This window comes from Delphinus delphis, chromosome 4, assembly GCF_949987515.2.
Source record: "Delphinus delphis chromosome 4, mDelDel1.2, whole genome shotgun sequence".
In the NCBI taxonomy this organism is placed as follows: domain Eukaryota; kingdom Metazoa; phylum Chordata; class Mammalia; order Artiodactyla; family Delphinidae; genus Delphinus; species Delphinus delphis.
The window spans coordinates 95,268,300-95,286,732 of NC_082686.1; the positions used below are offsets into that span (position 1 = coordinate 95,268,300).

The 18,433-nt window shown below is 39.0% G+C and overlaps 1 protein-coding gene across 1 annotated transcript in view; it reads left to right on the forward strand.

Annotated features, from left to right (window-relative positions):
• The window catches only part of TNIK (TRAF2 and NCK interacting kinase), a 410,793-nt gene that overhangs the window by 362,527 nt on the left and 29,833 nt on the right, over positions 1-18,433 (forward strand). Inside the window, exons 20-21 of the mRNA XM_060011144.1 lie at positions 1,764-1,861; positions 8,306-8,490. Of these exons, the coding sequence (XP_059867127.1) occupies positions 1,764-1,861; positions 8,306-8,490 (283 nt within the window). The remainder of the gene's footprint in view (positions 1-1,763; positions 1,862-8,305; positions 8,491-18,433) is intronic.

Here is an 18,433-nt window from a genome sequence, read left to right on the forward strand (position 1 = left end):
TACTTGAAAACGTAGTCATCAGTCACCTGCATTTCCATTTCCATTTGATTGATTGGTTAGAGTTTCATGGACCCCCAAGTATCCTCTTCCCCTTGTGTCAACTGTGTTCAGAATACAAGGTATTTTTCAAAGGGAAAGTTAATAAAGGCTAATGTAGAATAAATATACACTTGAGAGAAGATATAAAATCTATGACTTAAGAAGTACACTTGACTCTTCTGGTTTTTCCTATTAGAGAGGTAAAAATTAGCCTCTCTGACCATTTAATTCAAGTCATTCTTCATTGCTTAGTTTTCATTAATGAGGAAGCTTGTGAAAAACATTAATGTGTCCAGCTAATTATACATGATAACCTATTGTTTATAGCTAATCAAAATGTACTCTTTCTGCATAATCTTCTTCAGAAGATAATTTGGCCTCCAAGTAATAAAGACCGGGATTTTTTTGAAGTGCAATTTGGAAAACACTTATAAATTACTCTGCCTAATGAAAATCACCAGTTCTTTATTCTCGCTTAGCCTCTTCATTAGACACAATTATACTTTACCTCCTAATATTTCTTTGAGTAAACTCAAATGTATGTACATTTTGGAAAGGTCGATGTCAGACGTGCAATGCTTGTGTCTATGAATTGGGATAGGAACTGGCCTGTGGCTGCCCCTATGTGCAGTCTTCTGACATCAGTGGCACCACCCGGAGCTATGTATACTTTTGTTGCCTTGATCCAGATATAAAGTTACTTACTTTGGAAAACTGCCATTCCCTTACCTTTTTTCTATTCATAAGCAACTTAATTTGCTTAGTTAGAGCAAATGCTAAAGAAAACCAAACTTAGGTATACCATTTTAATTCTCTGATCTGGTTCAGGTTTAATTCTTATCTTCTTTCCTTTGGCCTTTAGTTTTCCTGGGTTAAAAGCACTCATATCCCTGGTGTATCCCTACCCAGGAAAGACCACTTTGAAACCAAACAAAAGAATCTCTCCCACCTTAGATTGCTGCTTCTCTACCTATAAACTCATAAATCAGAGGGATGCTCTTCACTTGTAGCTGTCAGGCAGCCCTCCCCCAGCCCTTGCTCTGTAACCTCTATTCTAGGGCCCTTCCGCTTTATCACCAACACTCTCCTTCCTGCCCTCACCCTAGACAACTCCCCTTTCCTCCCCCCATTTAAAAATCGTTCCTCCAAATAAAACAGGTTTCTACTTTTTTCTACAACAGTTCATCAGAAAAACTTATCCTGATGGGTAAGTGGTAAAGGAAGAAATCAAACATAGGATGCTAACTCGGAGGCTGGTTTAGTATAATAATTGAGAATAGGACTTTGAGAAATCATACGGAATCCCAGCTCTGCACACAACTTCAGTGTAACCTTAGGCTAGTTGTGTCATCTCTCTGTGTTCAACTGTCGTACAGGAAAACAGTGCCACGTCATTGGGTTGGAGCAAGGATTCAACGAGACAATTGACATAGAAAGCGTTTAGCACTAAGCCTGACACAGAATTAGTGCTCAGTAAATGGCGGTGCTGGCTAGTTTTTCATATAATTACCAGTGACCTCCAGGTTATAAGACTAACTGCGTATGGCTGATTTTGTTTGCCTGAACATTTACTGTTTTTTCACGGATGTGCTTGAGGATTTGCCTAAGTGAATGAGGTGTCCGCTGAGTCATTTCCAAGGCTGACTCACCACAGAACTCCAGAACTTGAGCCAGCACCTTCTGACGGTCATTATCTTTCTTGGCCCTCTGTTTTTTTCCTCTAGCCAACAGTAAGTCGGAAGGATCACCTGTGCTCCCCCATGAGCCTTCCAAGGTGAAACCTGAAGAATCCAGGGAAATTACCCGACCTAGTCGACCGGCTGTGAGTGCTTTTCTCTCAAACAGTTTTGAACTCTTTTAATCTCCCAGAGAACCCGCAGGATAAAGTGGTTGGGGATGCACTCATGACTATGAAACAAAAAATGTTGAGATTAATAAGAACGGATGCTAGGAGCATCTGGAAGGAAGTCATACCTGATTAGGAAAGAAATGAACAGATCTTGGGTTGCTTATCTACTTTTGGTTATTTTGCTGATCATTAGCACTATGTTACAGAATAAAACAGGAAGAGAAATAACTCACATTCTTCCATAATTTCTACTCAGCAGCTTTAGCGAAAAGATGTTGAAAGTAACAATTAAGAATATTTGGGCACTTCCTATGGATTTTTCTTGTATATTCTTTTTACTTTAGCCTTTTCCTATATTATTTTCCACATGAATTAATATTACAATTTTTCTGCTGCACTTCTGCTGCTCTAGGACTGTATTTTCTAGACCAAAACTTGATAAGCATGGTCTGATAGGGGGCTGACAACCTGAAATCTAGCTTCATTGCTGGAACACGTCAGACCCCAAATAGCCTTAAAGAAAGAAATAAGAGGTTGGAGGTGGGAATTTGAAAATTAATTTGGAATGAGTTATTATATACTTATTTTATTTAAATTTTCCAAGAATCTTTTCTGTGAAATGGATGTGAAGATGTTTTCGTTTACTTTATTTTTTTACATTTTAAAGTAAGGAAGTACAGTGAGGGTAACAATGAAGGGCATTCACACCATTCTGGGTTGAGGTTCTTCTTGCCCTTTTGCATTTATCAGTTGTGTACTAACAATTTCCATTTTGTGTCTAACCTGCTGCCTTTCTTCCGGCTTTTCCCCCTCATGTGGATTCTTCTGGATTGGTTTCCTCTTATCTCAGAGCTATAAGAAAGCTATAGATGAGGTTAGTATTACCTATTTGCTTGGTCATGCTTTCACAAGATGTAAATATAAACTGACTTCCTGAGGCTGATATTCAGAAAGGTGGCCAACTGGATCACAGATGAAAGTTCATTCCTTTGGAGTGACCTGCTGAGAGGAGAGCCCTTTCACAGAAGCCAGCCTGAGCCCCTCAGACACTGTGTATAGCTCCAGAGACCTTCCTTCTAGCCAAAATGTCACTTTTCCAGCGTTCCAGTCTAGCTAAAGATAAGCATCGGTGCTTTGTTATCGGCACTGTTTCTCATCCTAGTATCTTCCAGTAGCAAAGCCTGAGCTTTTAACCTGCACTCGCCAGCCTTGCTAGGGGATGGCAGTTTTACTAACAAAGAAAAGAGACATCATTCTAGGGTCGTCCCCATTTATAGTGTGTGATTTGTGAACAAGGAGTTACCGGGTATTGTTAGATTAATTTGTGGGACATTAACTACAGCGTCAGCAGCAACGTCAACTTTAGTTAATGAATCCTGGCGAGTTAAGTAACTTGATTTCCTTATCTGTGGTGACATTTTTCCATTAGAAAAATATATGGCTTTGCCAATCTTAAGTAGCTTGCTAAGAAGGATGACTGCCTCACTGCTGTTTGTCAGACCTGCATGAATACAGCGTAGTGGAGTTGTTTTGGAAGAGAGAGGCCTTCTGCAAAGAGTCCTAACCGCATGGAATCTGAAGGCTAGCATTATGGCTTTAAGGCTGAGCACCGTTTTTCTGAAATGATGTAGAAAAAGAACAGGCTTTGGGAGTGAACAAGCTGCCTTCAGATTCTGGCTCCCCCAATAAATAACTGGAGGGGCCAGTCTCACAAACTCTCTGGGCCAGTTTCATCTGTAAAATGGGGATAAAAACACCTGCCTTTCCTCGCTCACAAGATTGTTTAGGTTCACTCAAGATCATGAGTGCGGGAGCATTTTCTGAAGTGTGAAGCGCTACGTAAAGCCAGGGCCTGAGGCGTGGAGCTATTCTGGTGGAAGAAGCACGTTTCTATGTGTCTGATCTTTACCAAAAAGCATCACTTTTTCAGAATTCTGACCGCCTCACCATTCAGAGTGATTTAGAAAGTCATGATCATAGTTAAAGAATTATTGCTTATATAAAAAAAAAAAGATTCTACATGTTTACAGTGTGTGGATGGCATTATAGAAAGAAAAAAGGGAAATGTTTTTAATTGCTCTGTGCTACAGCCTTCAGGGATTATCACAAATTTTATCAGTTTTCTCCCAAACGGTTCTGGTGCTCAGGCTGCCAATAAAATGGTCGTGTGTGTGCACAGCTCAAGGTTTCCTCTTATGAGTCCAGAAATTAGCTTGGCGGTGGCTGTCATGAGGGAAAGGGCTCTCGTGGATTTCATCTGGTTAACCTAGGATATTTTAGGCTTTTAAAAATTGCTTTATTTATTTCAGGATATACTCTAGCACACTGGACAGAGATGAGAGGTAGGCAACAGAGGTACAAATAATTGAGGGGGTGTAAGCTGTACACCAAAATCTCTAGAGCCATGGATGACTGGAAAAAGCCCTCCACGTGATTCTTCTAACCCTACCCCTTGAGTATCACTGATCCAAAACACAGGATTCCTTGGTTCTGCCTAACCCAGTGGTCCTCAACCAGGGATGGGTATCCCCCCCGCAACTCCCCTTCCCTTAGGAGACATTTGGGAAAGTCTGGAGTCAGTTTGGTTGTCACAACTTGGAGGCGGGAAGCGGTGCTGCTGGCGTCTTGTGTGTAGAGCGGAGAGCTGCTGCTGAACAACCTACAGTGCACAGGAAAACAACCTACAATAGAGGCTTATCCACCCCAAATGGCAGTAGTGCCACAGTCAAAAAACCTTGAGTTAAATCTCTCTCCCATCTCCATTCCTAGGTTTTAAGATGGCTTCCATCCACCATGACTGATATGCCATTTAGATAACCCGAGTTTGAAATGAGCGGTTTTAAAATGCCAAAAACATATTGCTTGTTATTGCTAATTTAATTATTTGAGTCCCATAAAAGTCAGTCTGGGGGAGTGTCCATGCATTTGTCATTCCTTCCAATGGGGCATGAGATTGTACAGCGTAGTCTGTGATTATTTAATACAACCCTCCAAAATAAATATTCTTTTTACTTTAGCACAATTAAATAGATGTCATGAAGATTAGATACGTAAGCAAACACTGGCTTTACCACCACTTTTTTATTGTATGTAGAAATCTGACAAATTCCAGAGCACATCCATAGACCGGACAGAACTGGAACAAACCTTTTTTCCCTCAGTTGAAGATTCGAAGTCAAGTGACTTCCCCAAGTCATATCTTTAGATTTCCTAAAAAGGAAATGAATTATTTTAATATGTAAAGAAAAAAACAACTTTAAAATCTTTAACTATTATTTTAATAGTTTAAAAAATTGAACTAAAATTTGCATAAACTATATTGTTTTTAAAAAGATACCCAAAAGAGCACCTTTTAAAGCAGAGTATGCAGTAAAGCAGATTAAATAAGCCTTTTTGAAAGAAAAATTATATCAAGTTGATTCTAAAAAGTGTTACATGAAAGAAACCTTTGGGTGAGAGCCCCTTAACTATCTTTACTCTGTAGTCAAAAAGCTTAACATTTTGTCATATTTCTTTTTCAGTTATACATTCTCAAATATTTTTATTGTAAATAGCACTTTTTCCTCTTTTTAATACTTTTTAGCTCCAGGCTTGAGACAGTCAAGCAATAAATTACCACAAAAACTCATTATATGGAGAAGATTGGTATTGTCAGAAAATAAAACATACGAAAATGGATCTGAACACAATGGTGTCAGTTTTAGATCATGTCTCTTTCCTATAACTTCGCTATTCTAAGTTTTTCCAGGGTGGATGGATAAGGAACAAAACTTCAGCTAAACACACAGACTATGGGCAATGGAAGATTAATTTTCTTTGGCTGGGGTATTAGTTTTGAGTTACTCATTATTGGTACCTTGGGATTTTCATATATGTCTCACCTGCCAAGCTGTTACCAATTAAACTTAAAAGGAATTTGCAATTATTTCTAAAGTTTCAGGAAAGATAGCTTTTTAATAACACAGAAACCAAAAAAAAAAAACAAAAAAACCTCTAATTAAAAGTGAAATTATAAAGCAGGTCAGAGCTTTAAAAGTGTTCCTAAATACAGTGTTTGGAGAAATTTAGGTGATTTTAACAAGTGAGAGTTACTTTAAATCAATGGACTTTGGACCAGCTAAATACTTCTAAATAGTTTTGATTTTTTTTAAATCTTCTTTGTCTTGCTTTGAAATGTCAGTGATAAGGAAAACCAACCCATGGGGAAAATGTATTATTAATTTAAATAAATCATCGTTAATATTATTATATTTTACTCAGAATTACTGACATTAGAAATAAACTCTCTTAACCATATTCTCTCTTTAAATTATAATAAAAATTTTTTTAATCACAAGTAACATTTTAGATGCTAGTTGTATTATTTGATGAGACATACATGGTCCTAACATAGAGAAGGAAAAATACAAAATAAATTTATCTAATTTTTAATTATTTTATTGGTTTGGAGGATTATAATGTCCTTTTTCATTAATTGTTTTAACAAATATCTAAACTGTATTTTCCCAATGTGCTCAAGTGTAGCATACCCTTCACTTTCTCGTCAATTTGATAAAGATAAACATTGGCAATTGTCAAGAGGAAATAAGAAGTAAAAAGCTGAAATCTGAGCATTAGCTTTTCTTATTTTGGCCCATCACCAAAGAAACCGGAAATAAATTTGCCTAAAATTCTGTGTGGTAATTTTCCTCTTCATTCATGGTGTACATTATATTTAAACAGTTTGAGTCTTTTTAATACAATTTTATTTTCACTTTCATGGATGGGATAACTATATCCACTGAGATTGAGGCCATGTGTGTGTGCATGTGTGTAAAAGCCCAGCGAGCATGTTTGGGTGGAAAATGCACAATTTGAATTTTCAAAAGCTTCCCTTTTCCAAGGGCTTCAATTCAAATGACTACAGAACAAATGTAAAAGTTGTCATCGCTGTCCCTTTGATTTTTATGAAATTAGAAAGAAATGAATGCTTCACGTAACACCTTGAACTTTCTAAATTTCTAGACCAAATAAAAAACCTGCAGCATTTTCTGTCCTTAGTCTTAACCAATACATCCATGCCTCACATATAGGCACCAGTAAAGAAACAGGATGATCTGTTGTCTTCTCAAAATAAAATTATATTTATAATTTAATTACACACATTTATCACAACTTTTCTTCTAACCTATCAGGATAGATTATCAGATGTCATTTAGATCACCTATATTGCTCTAACCTTACATCAGGTGAATTGGGCAAATACATTTCTGGATTGAAATGAAGAGAGAATATGGCCATAAGAAAACTGTGGGATTTAGTATCTTCAAATGAGTTTCTTTCTCCCTAATCCCCTGTCTCTCACTGAATGCTCTGATTCCCACATGGGTCACTAATGTAGGGAGAAATGGTAAGACTGATGTCAAATTGCTTTTTCTTCACTTGCATGCTGTGTGCCAAGGGCAGTTTAACCCATGCAAATGAGAGCGGCCATGCTTTAGCAGAACTGCTTCCCTCTGCATTGCTCTGAAAGCATGTACAATAAAAGGTAGTCAGATCTTCAGCACACCGCCTGCCATGTGCCTGGTGATTAAATACCACCTCATCACATCCATAAGGCTAAAGGTTTCATCATACTCATGGAAAACTGAAAGTTTACCTCTTCCTTTTGGTGTTTGCACATTCATTTCAGTATTCTCCGCCAGGGTTTCTGCCAGGTGACGCAATATCAAACAAAAGACAATGAAACACCTATCGTCCTGGAAGAGAACTCTTGTTTGTTTTTGTTTGTTTTATTTTGTTGTTGTTCCTCTTGATTAACTCAGCTCTGTGGCTCTAAATTTCAGTGGCACTGGGCTTTGGGGTGGGCCATTATTTGATGTGGTGCCTCGGCTGTCCAGGGAATGATGACACACCAAATGAGTCATTGTAGCAGCTGGAACCTTGGGAATTGCTCTGTTCTGTGACTGATGCTAGATTTTGGTACAGTAGCAATCATAAGAGGAGAAAGTCCATGACTATGGCTTGGGCAGGAGTCTCAAAATACTGGGGAGTAATTTCTAATCCTGTGGGTAATTAACTATGAGGGTGGGTGACCAACTTCACCTTCCCAAAATAAAATGTGAACCCAGTGTTTGTATATATGTGTACACACACAGTGCACATACACATATATACACATGCAGATTCAGAACCGAACAGTCTCAGTCTAGCAATTGGTTGTGAACAAAGTTTAAATTTATTTCATCTTTCTTTTCTAGTTTCTCCGCGCTACAAACATCGTTTTCTTGGTTTCATGCAGTAACTATGTTTGTAACAGTTCTATAGAGAGCTTTTTTTTCTTGTTTATTTCTTGTTGCTTGAGTCGGAGACTTGCTGAGAGACGTCGCTTTGGTCGTTCTATAATTCATATACGCTGGACACGCTTTTCTCTTGTAGGATCTGACGGCATTAGCCAAAGAATTAAGAGAACTCCGGATTGAAGAAACAAACCGCCCACTGAAGAAAGTGACGGATTACTCCTCCTCGAGTGAGGAGTCGGAAAGCAGTGATGAAGAGGAGGAAGATGGAGAGAGCGAGACCCAGGACGGGACGGTGGCTGTCAGCGACATACCCAGACTGATGTAAGAGACCTGCGTTTTACAATATTGTTTCTGGTTTTTTTTTGTTTGTTTTGTTTTGTTTGCGGTACGCGGGCCTCTCACTGTTGTGGCCTCTCCAGTTGCGGAGCACAGGCTCCGGACGCGCAGGCTCAGCGGCCATGGCTCATGGGCCCAGCCGCTCCGCGGCCTGTGGAATCTTCCCGGACCGGGGCACAAACCTGCATTCCCTGCATTGGCAGACGGACTCCCAACCACTGCGCCACCAGGGAAGCCCTGTTTCTGTTTTTCTATGTTTTGGTTTTTTGGCCCCGAGGCCTGTGGGATCTTAACTGACCAGGGATCGAACCCACACCCCCTGCATTGGAAGGCAAAGTCTTAACCCCTGGACCACCAGGGAGGTCCCTCCCGAGACCTGCTTCATCATTGTAGGTCAGGAGAGGTTAGGTCTCCAAGACAAAAGGACAGGAAATATGAATTAAATATAAGATCATTTATGAGTCTCGGGCAAAGTTGACTTTGGGGATTCACGTTTTTATTAGAGCATAGGTCTATCTTCACCCCTCTCCCTAGACACAGTTACTTAGAATATGTAGCATTTCTAGGACTGCATATGCTTTGTCTAAGCTGTTGTGGCATTCACCATCCCTTGGGTGATGCTTTCTTGGTTCCTGTCATCTCTGGGCAAGTGATACTGACAGCCACACCCTAGAACTAAAGAGCAAAATTATAGGCAATGGCATTTAGGGGTTAAAACTGACAACATGAGACGTATATTTCACTGTCACCACCACCACTAAGGTGGAACGCAGGAGGCAGCATGGGTTAGCATCCCAGCAAAACAATCAGGAGTCAAACAAACCTGCAGAGAAGCTTCTGAGTGTTTGACTTAAATACACCCCTGATTTTCTACTTCATCTTCTCCATTGTCTCTTTTATGTGATCCTCTTTGCTGCAGCCTGTGACTGCACCACGTACAGTCTTCTTTTTTAGATATTTATAGCTACCTAGCTTTCCCTTAGTATTTACAGCCTTTACTTCTCTTTTCTTTTCCCTTTTTCTCATCAGACTGGATCCTAGAAAAGAACCTCTCCTCTTCCCCTATTACTTCCCCAATTCAAACAAACATATTCATACAGTCACACTCACATACATCTCTCATTTCCTCTCCCAAATAAACACAAGGTGCCCAGCCCTGGTTTGCCATAACTTTGATAAAGAGCAATGCTAACTTTTCCATCTTCACTCCTCCTTCATTTCCATTTCTTTGACTCAGCTACCACTGTTGGTCATCACACCACATTTACTCCCTATAGAGAAGATGTCATTTCAGGCCACAGATTACAGTCCTGTCCAGCAGAGGCTGGCGAGACAGGGCCTCCCAGTCTGCAGGAAATGTCATCCATTGATTAACGATCGTTACATACAAGCAATTCTGAGAGACAAGTCCAATTATCATAGCTGAAAATCCATACTTGTTATTTTACTGCTGATTACCCAGTTATTGACAACCATAAATATGCTAAAATATGACATTTGGAAACAAATTGCATTAAATTGCTTTTTTAACAGCAAATAAAGTTGTTCTAGAGGCAAAATCACTAATCCAGAACATTGCCACAAAATATGCTGGTCCTTTCAGTTTTTGTCTTAACTCAGCACTGGTTCATTCTTCTAACAGATGCTTTGAATTCCCTTTAAGCACTGAGCATACAGCTATGAGGGTGGATTGTGAATTTAAAAGATTGGTAAGACTTCTACTGTGTGCTAGACCCCATACTGAGGGCTTTGAGACATTCAAGAAGTGCGGACATGAATTCTGCCTTCCAAAAGTTTACATTCTAGTTGGAGAGAGACAAAATTATACATGGAGAAGTGCAGAGTAATATAAATAGTTGGAAGAATAACCAATAGCCTTGGAAGAGATGTTAAATCGCATTTGGTTTTTAAGCCTCCTGTCATATTTTGTAAGACTCTTAGTGGTATTTACCCTCGTATCTCTAAAGGCAAGTCCATCTCTTCCCCCACCTTTCTAAAATGGCCTAAATATACCATGCTGTGCTGCACTTTCTCTGCTGTCTGGCACTCTCTTGTTCCTTTAGAAATCACCTATCACGGCCCAGCCCGTACAGGCAGAGCCCATCCCTTCCTCTGTGCTGCATGGTGTCTCCTGTGCATTCCTGCCATTTCATGGAGTACCTTGAATCAGGTTATTTATTACATGTTGTCTCCCTCTCTGGGCTGTGAGATCCTTGAGGGTGAGGATTGAGCCTTATTTACTCTCTACTCCTAACACCTTGCCTGGTGTCTGGAATAGAGTTGGTCTTCAGTGACCTTGATTTACACTTAACTGCACTGCACTGAAATTGCAAATCCTGGCTTCAAAGTGTTTATAGCCTAATCCAGAGGAAAGACGTGTACACAGATAACTGTCATCAAGGTAGAAAGGAACACGGAGTGATGTTAGAATCCCAGGTGGGGGGAGTTGAAGTAAAGGCACAGGAGGTTACGTTTGGTGGGAATATAGATGGCATGACGGGGGGAAAGTCTGGACTAGTGAAACCAGACCGGGATCACGTAGCCAGTGGGGAACCGTCGAAGGTCTCCTGAGCTGGGGAGTGACATGATTGGTGCCACGTTTGAGAGAAATCATTTCATCAAAGTGATTTGGAAAGAGAACAGGCTAGATACTGGTAAAGGCATTCAGAGAATCTATTACTGTAATCCCAAGAAGTCATAAATGGGCTCTCGTTGAATACTTAGAGTGGAGGCAAAACTTGACGTGGCTCTTGACGAATTGCTAAATATTAAACAGATTAACATGACTGTCCATTAAAGAACATTTAAAATATATAATTGTATATGAAACATACTCAGAGAAGAAACAGGATACAGATGTGTGCATGTGTATGTGTGTGTTTATTCCAATTTGCCAAATATATGCACTTTTGTGAATACAAAATATTGGGTTGGCCCAAAAGTTCATTCGGGTTTTTCCATAAGAGCTTACGGAAAGACCCAAACGAACTTTTGGGCCAACCCAACATATACAATCTGTTCTGCTACAGCATGAGAAACTTCATACTATTAAAAAGTCCATTGTTTCTTTAGGAATAAGACATTTCGGAGTTAGACTGCTTCTTACATACATTCTTATCATCTTTATTGTCTACTGTTAAGGTAAACCGTCACATTTTGTGCTGTATTTTTTAAAGCAAAAAATTACTATATTATATTAATTATATAAATATATTGCAACACAGTTCACTATCATGAAGTCTATACAAAAGAGCTTTTTAGAAATAGAGCACAGCCATTCCGACAAGCAGCTGGAGATCCTGATGTGCAAAACAACAGCTTCTTCTATGTACAGTGTTGGCCTCATATTAATAGTATGAGGTTTAACCTATAAGAGTGCACATAACTAAGATTGTATTCCATAACTAACCAACTGCACTATTTCCCAGTGCCTCATGCATAGAAAAATAATGAGTGAGGGGGAATTATAATAGTGGTTACCTGTGGATTATACAAATCAAAAGGATTTTATTTTATGTATAGCCCCAATTTTATGTTAAGCATGCACTATTTTTATAATCAGGGAAAACATAAAAGCTTTATAGAATAGGACGGAGGGAATGAAAGGCACGTAAGCTGATTTGCATCAGCGCAAGCAAGCTGAAGAGGCAGCCTTCAGTATCAGTCTCTTCCCTCAGGTGCCAGCACATGCTTCGGATCAGTACATATGAGGCGTGGTCTTCATCACTAGGACCACCTATTGCTATTGCAGTCCCTGAGTTTTGCACAATCTCATAAAATGCAGTCTGGACACTGAAAGACACATGTCCCCTCTTTCCCAGTCTCACTAGAGAGCCATGGTTCTGGCCCCGTTCACCAGCCAGGCTATTGTTGTGCCCACGCCGCCTCTTGCCTGCCGTCCTCTCAGCCGTCCTGTCCGTTGGTTCAGTCTTTGGTCTGAGTCGTGTTGTAGAAGTGTGTCTTTGGTCGTGCTGTATCCCTAGTGCCCTACAACTCTTTTCATTCCTAGGCCCCATGACTGTCACAGCATATGCTCCAGCCGAACTGACCTTCTCATTATTCTTTCCGAATGCCTTGCACTTTTCCAATGTTGTCTCTTCTTGGAATGACCTCCTCTCCCTGTCCCACATTCTCACTTACATCTGCCATGCATTTGAGTATCTGCATTGTTTTTTATGCTCTTCCAGATGCTAATCTCTGTAGTTTCAGGAACCGTGTCTTCTTCAGCTTTTATATCCACTACCCAGTGCCAAACCAAGGGCCTTTCATGTAGCAGGTGTTCGATAAATGTATATTGAATTGAATTAAATCAATACCTGCAGGAACACTTTGACAAATCCAATTAGAGATTATTGTTCTAAACATGTGACCTAATTACAGTAAATTTTCTATAGTTATCTTTCTAATTAGTTGATGTGTTTTGTTTTTCACAGTCTTTATAGAAATTCAGACAACTGATTCTTCCTACCCAGACTCTATATCAGAAAAATAATTTTTAGAACAAAGGATTATTTTAACTATAAAATGTTATAGTTGTTTTAGCCTTAGCGTTTTTAAACCATTGCCTTTTAAAATTATTATTAATAAACTGTATTCTTTAGAACAGTTTTAGAGTTACAGAAAAATTGAGCAGATAGTATAGAGTTCCCATGTTACTCCCTCCACCGACTCCCACCCCCTTGCCCCTCCCCCGCAGTTTTCCCTGTTAGTAACACTGTACAAAGGTTATATAGAGTGAAGCAGAATCCTGGGGACCCGTAGCATTTAAGAGGAGCTGATGAAGAAAACAGAGAACAAAGGGATAAAAGGAAAACCAGGGGAAAGTTGTCTCAAAATCCAGAGGAGTACAGAAGAATGGGGCGGAGTGATCAGTCATACCAGACACAGGCAAGAGACCAAACACCATGTCAAAGAGCAATCATTGAAACTGAGAGCTTAGAAATGACTTAGGGAGTTTCCTTAAGGTGCTTGAAGTCAAGTATGAGAAGTAGTCATCTGGGGAGTGAACCAGAGTGTGTTAAGGAATAAACTGGAGAACTTTGCAAGGAGAATTTTAAGGAAAGAGAAATGTAAGTGTGGGCAGTAAATACAGAATTAGGGTCAAGAGAGATGTTTTAATGAAATGGGAGACAGGAGAGACCTTATCTTGTTTATTGATTGGAAGAAGGAGACAGTAAAGAGAGAAGGATTGTGAAAACACAGGAAGGAGAAGGAGAGGAATAACTTCTGGCTGACGTTGGTCCTCTGCTCTTCTATTTAAGCCTTCTTACTGAGTTAGAAATACTGCATTGCTAAACTAATTTTTTTGTCTTTTGCCAATCACTTTATGTACCTTATTAGTCTCTCAACCTCCATTAGATTGTAATCCTCTGGAAGTTTAGGGTTATGTCTTATTTTTCAGATATTCTAGCGTCTGGTACAATGTATATCACATAACAAACTTTTAACAAGTAAATGAATGAATGAATGCACGAAAGAATTTCTAAGGGGTTGATGAAGATTGACGTGGCAGAGTTGGGAGCTTGAAGCCATAAAAGAAACATACAGAGACAGAGGATGAAAGAACAACCAAGAGAGTAAGAAGGACAGAAGGAAGTGATCAACAACAACAGACACAGCAAGATGTCTCCTTTTACGATTTAAAAATGTTCTGCAGTCCCTGAAACACGAACTGTGGGCTGCAGTTTGCCTTTTAAAAGAAATGTGTAGAGAAGTACTTTGGAGCACGCAGAAATTTAGGGAATTTTCCATCATCAAAAGCCATTACCTTATATCAGACGACATGGTAGCAGAAAAATTAGTGGTGCGAGCAGTTAATACAAGGTACACAGAATGAGCAGGTATATACAGAAGATTCACAATACAACAGACAAATCCTGCACAATAGAACAACCTTAAAGTAAGAAGAATTGCTCACTATTTTAGAAGAAAATTGACAAAGGAAGGAATATAGATTATCATCTTTTAGTCAATCTATGTGGAATATTACTAGTAGAAATAATGTAGAATAAAACTCAAAACAGCCCAAAATGATCACCATAAAAATTTATCATAAATGAAGCAGTTCTGGCTCATAAAATTGAAAGTATAAAATTGACTCAGGAAAAAAATAGTCTCAGAAAAATATTCAGCGAAATGTAAAACTGACAGTGGTTAACACTAACACTATTGATTAAAAATTGACAGTGAATCAAATCTTAATAAAATTTACGCCTTTAAAATTGGATCTGGTAGAAGTAGTGAACACAGAGCCTTTGAAAGATGATATGGACAAAAAAGCTGACTGGTGTATGAAATTTTTGCTATAACATTCACATAGAAAAGGATTGGAACCAGTGATGGTAATTTTAGCAAAATTATGATGAAAATGCAAAAATTGGGGAAGAATTTAACTGAGATATATAGAAAATTAATTAAGGAATTGTCGGATTGGAAAGAGCTCTAGGAAATACCTTTTTCATGAAAATTCATCCATGTTGAGATATTTCTGATTTAAATGTTTGGATAGAATCAGAACACCACACTATAAAACTCTTAGAGGAAAATATAGGGAGAACATTTTTGACATAAATCACAGCAAGATCTTTTTTGATCCACCTCCTAGAGTAATGGAAATAAAAACAAAAGTAAACAAATGGGACCTAATGAAACTTAAAAGCTTTTGCAAAGCAAAGGAAACTACAAACAAGGCGAAAAGACAACCCTCAGAATGGGAGAAAATATTTGCAAATGAATCAACAAAGGATTAATCTCCAAAATATATAAACAGCTCAGGCAGCTTAATATTAAAAAAACAAACAACCCAATCCAAAAAATGGGCAGAAGACCTAAATAGACATTTCTCCAAAGAAGACATACAGATGGCCAAGAAGCACATGAAAAGCTGCTTAACATCACTAATTATTAGAGAAATGCAAATCAAAACTGCAATGAGTTATCACCTCACACCATTTAGGATGGGCATCATCAGAAAATCAACAAACAACAAACGCTGGAGAGGGTGTGGAGAAAAGGGAACCCTCTTGCACTGTTGGTAGGAATGTAAATTGATACAGCCATTATGGAGAACAGTATGGATGTTCCTTAAAGAACTAAAAATAGAATTACCATATGACCCAGCAATCCCACTACTGGGCATATACCCAGAGAAAACCATAATTCAAAAAGACACATGTACCCCAATGTTCATTGCGGCACTATTTACAACAGCCAGGTCATGGAAGCAACCTAAATGCCCATCAACAGACAAATGGATAAAGAGGATGTGGTATATATATACAATGGAATATTACTCAGCCATGAAAAGGAATGAAATTGGGTCACTTGTAGAGACGTGGATGGAACTAGAGACTGTCATACAGAGTGAAGTAAGTCAGAAAGAGAAAAACAAATATCGTATATTAACGCATATATGTGGAACCTAGAAAAATGATACAGATGAACCAGTTTGCAGGGCAGAAATAGAGACACAGATGTAGAGAGCAAATGTATGGACACTAAGGGGGGAAAGCGGCGGGGCAGGGTTGGTGGGATGAATTGGGAGATTAGGATTGACATGTGTACACTAATATGTGTAAAATAGATAACTAATAAGAACCTGCTGTATAAAATAATAAATAAAATAAAATTTAAAAAAAAAGAATCAGAACACCATTGGGGTAAAAACAGATGTGGAGCCAAAATATCTTTAATCTTTGAACTCAGGTGAGACTCTGAAAGAGAACTTGATTGTACATTGTTAGCCTGGTGGCAGCCACCAGGTCCATCTAGCCTCTGACACTGGCAACGAATGCCTGAGTGATGAAAGAAAGTGCCTCCTGTCCTAGGAGACTTTGGCTCTTGATCAATGCTTCATTTACTGATTTATTTGTTTTACACCACCTTACCTTAAACAAGAACTTAAGGCAACTAAAAATAAACTGCATACAAGATAAAACAAATTTTCAAATAAATGAGTGAAGAAATCAGTGTTTTGAGAATTATTCTGATTTGCCAATCTAGCAATACACCAGGAATTCATTACAGCAATTTCTTTTTCCGTGTCTCTTGAACACTATTAATAGCTCCTTTCTGGGAGTGAAATATTGAAAATGCTTCTCTGGAGTTTCTTCCCAAACACATCAGTTCTAACCTGTACTTAAATGTGTTCAATCCACTGCTCTAGTTTAGTAATTTCAAAGTAAGTGGCTTCCTGTACATTTTTTTGTCTGGATTCACCTCTTCATATTTTTGCCTCTCCATTTTGGATAAAACTCCTTGACAGGTGTCTTCTCTGTCCCAGAGATGTCATAAGACTGGTGTGTTTCTTGTTTCTTAGATTGAATATTCCATCAAGTCCTTGGACTTTGATAGGATCCAAGAAACCAAAGATGCCTTTTTTTTTCCTACTTTTTAAAAACATTTATTTATTTGTTTATTTATTTTAACATCTTTATTGGAGTATAATTGCCTTACAATGTTGTGTTAGTTTCTGCTGTATAACAAAGTGAATCAGCTGTACATATACATATATCCCCATATCCCCTCCCTCTTGCGTCTCCCTCCCACCCTCCCTATCCCACCCCTCTAGGTGGTCACAAAGCACGGAACTGATCTCCCTATGCTATGCAGCTGCTATCCCACTAGCTATCTATTTTACATTTGGTAGCATATATATGTCAATGCCACTCTCTCACTCCGTCCCAGCTTACCCTTCCCCCTCCCCGTGTCCTCAAGTCCATTCTCTACACCTGCAACTTTCTTCCAGTCCTGCCCCTAGGTTCTTCATAACCATTTTTTTTTAGATGCCATATATATGTGTTAGCATATGGTATTTGTTTTTCTCTTTCTGACTTACTTCAGTCTGTATGACAGACTCTAGGTCCATCCACCTCACTACAAATAATTCAATTTCGTTTCTTTTTATGGCTGAGTAATATTCCATTGTATATATATGCCACATCTTCTTTATCCATTCATCTGTCGATGGACACTTAGGTTGCTTCCATGTCCTAGCTATTGTAAATAGTGCTGCAATGAACATTGTGGTGCATGTATCTTTTTGAATTATGGTTTTCTCAGAGTATATGCCCAGTAGTGGGATTGCTGGGTCATATGGTAGTTCTATTTTCAGTTCTTTAAGGAACCTCCATACTGTTCTCCATAGTGGCTCTATCAATTCAATCACAGCAAGATCCTTTTTGACCCACCTCTTAGAGAAATGGAAATAAAAACAAAAATAAACAAATGGGACCTAATGAAACTCCAAAGCTTTTGCACAGCAAAGGAAACCATAAACAAGACAAAAAGACAACCCTCAGAATGGGAGAAAATATTTGCAAATGAAGCAACTGACAAAGGATTAATCTCCAAAATATACAAGGAGCACATGCAGCTCAATATCAAAAAAACAAACAACCCAATCCAAAAATGGGCAGAAGACCTAAATAGACATTTCTCCAAAGAAGATATACAGATTGCCAACAAACACATGAAAAGATGCTCAACATCACTAATCATTAGTGAAATGCAAATCAAAACTACAAGGAGGTATCACCTCATACAGGTAAGAATGGCCATCATCAAAAAATCTACTAACAATAAATGCTGGAGAGGGTGTGGAGAAAAGGGAACCCTCTTGCACTGTTGGTTGGAATGTAAATTGATACAGCCACTATGGAGAACAGTATGGAGGTTCCTTAAAAAACTAAAAATAGAACTACCATATGATCCAGCAATCCCACTATTGGGCATATAGCTGGAGAAAAGCATAATTCAAAAAGAGTAATGGGGCTTCCCTGGTGGCGCGATGGTTGAGACTCCGCCTGCCAATGCAGGGGGCATGGGTTCGTGACCCAGTCTGGGAAGATCCCACATGCCGCGGCGCGGCTGGGCCCGTGAGCCATGGCCGCTGAGCCTGCGCGTCTGGAGCCTGTGCTCCTCAACAGGA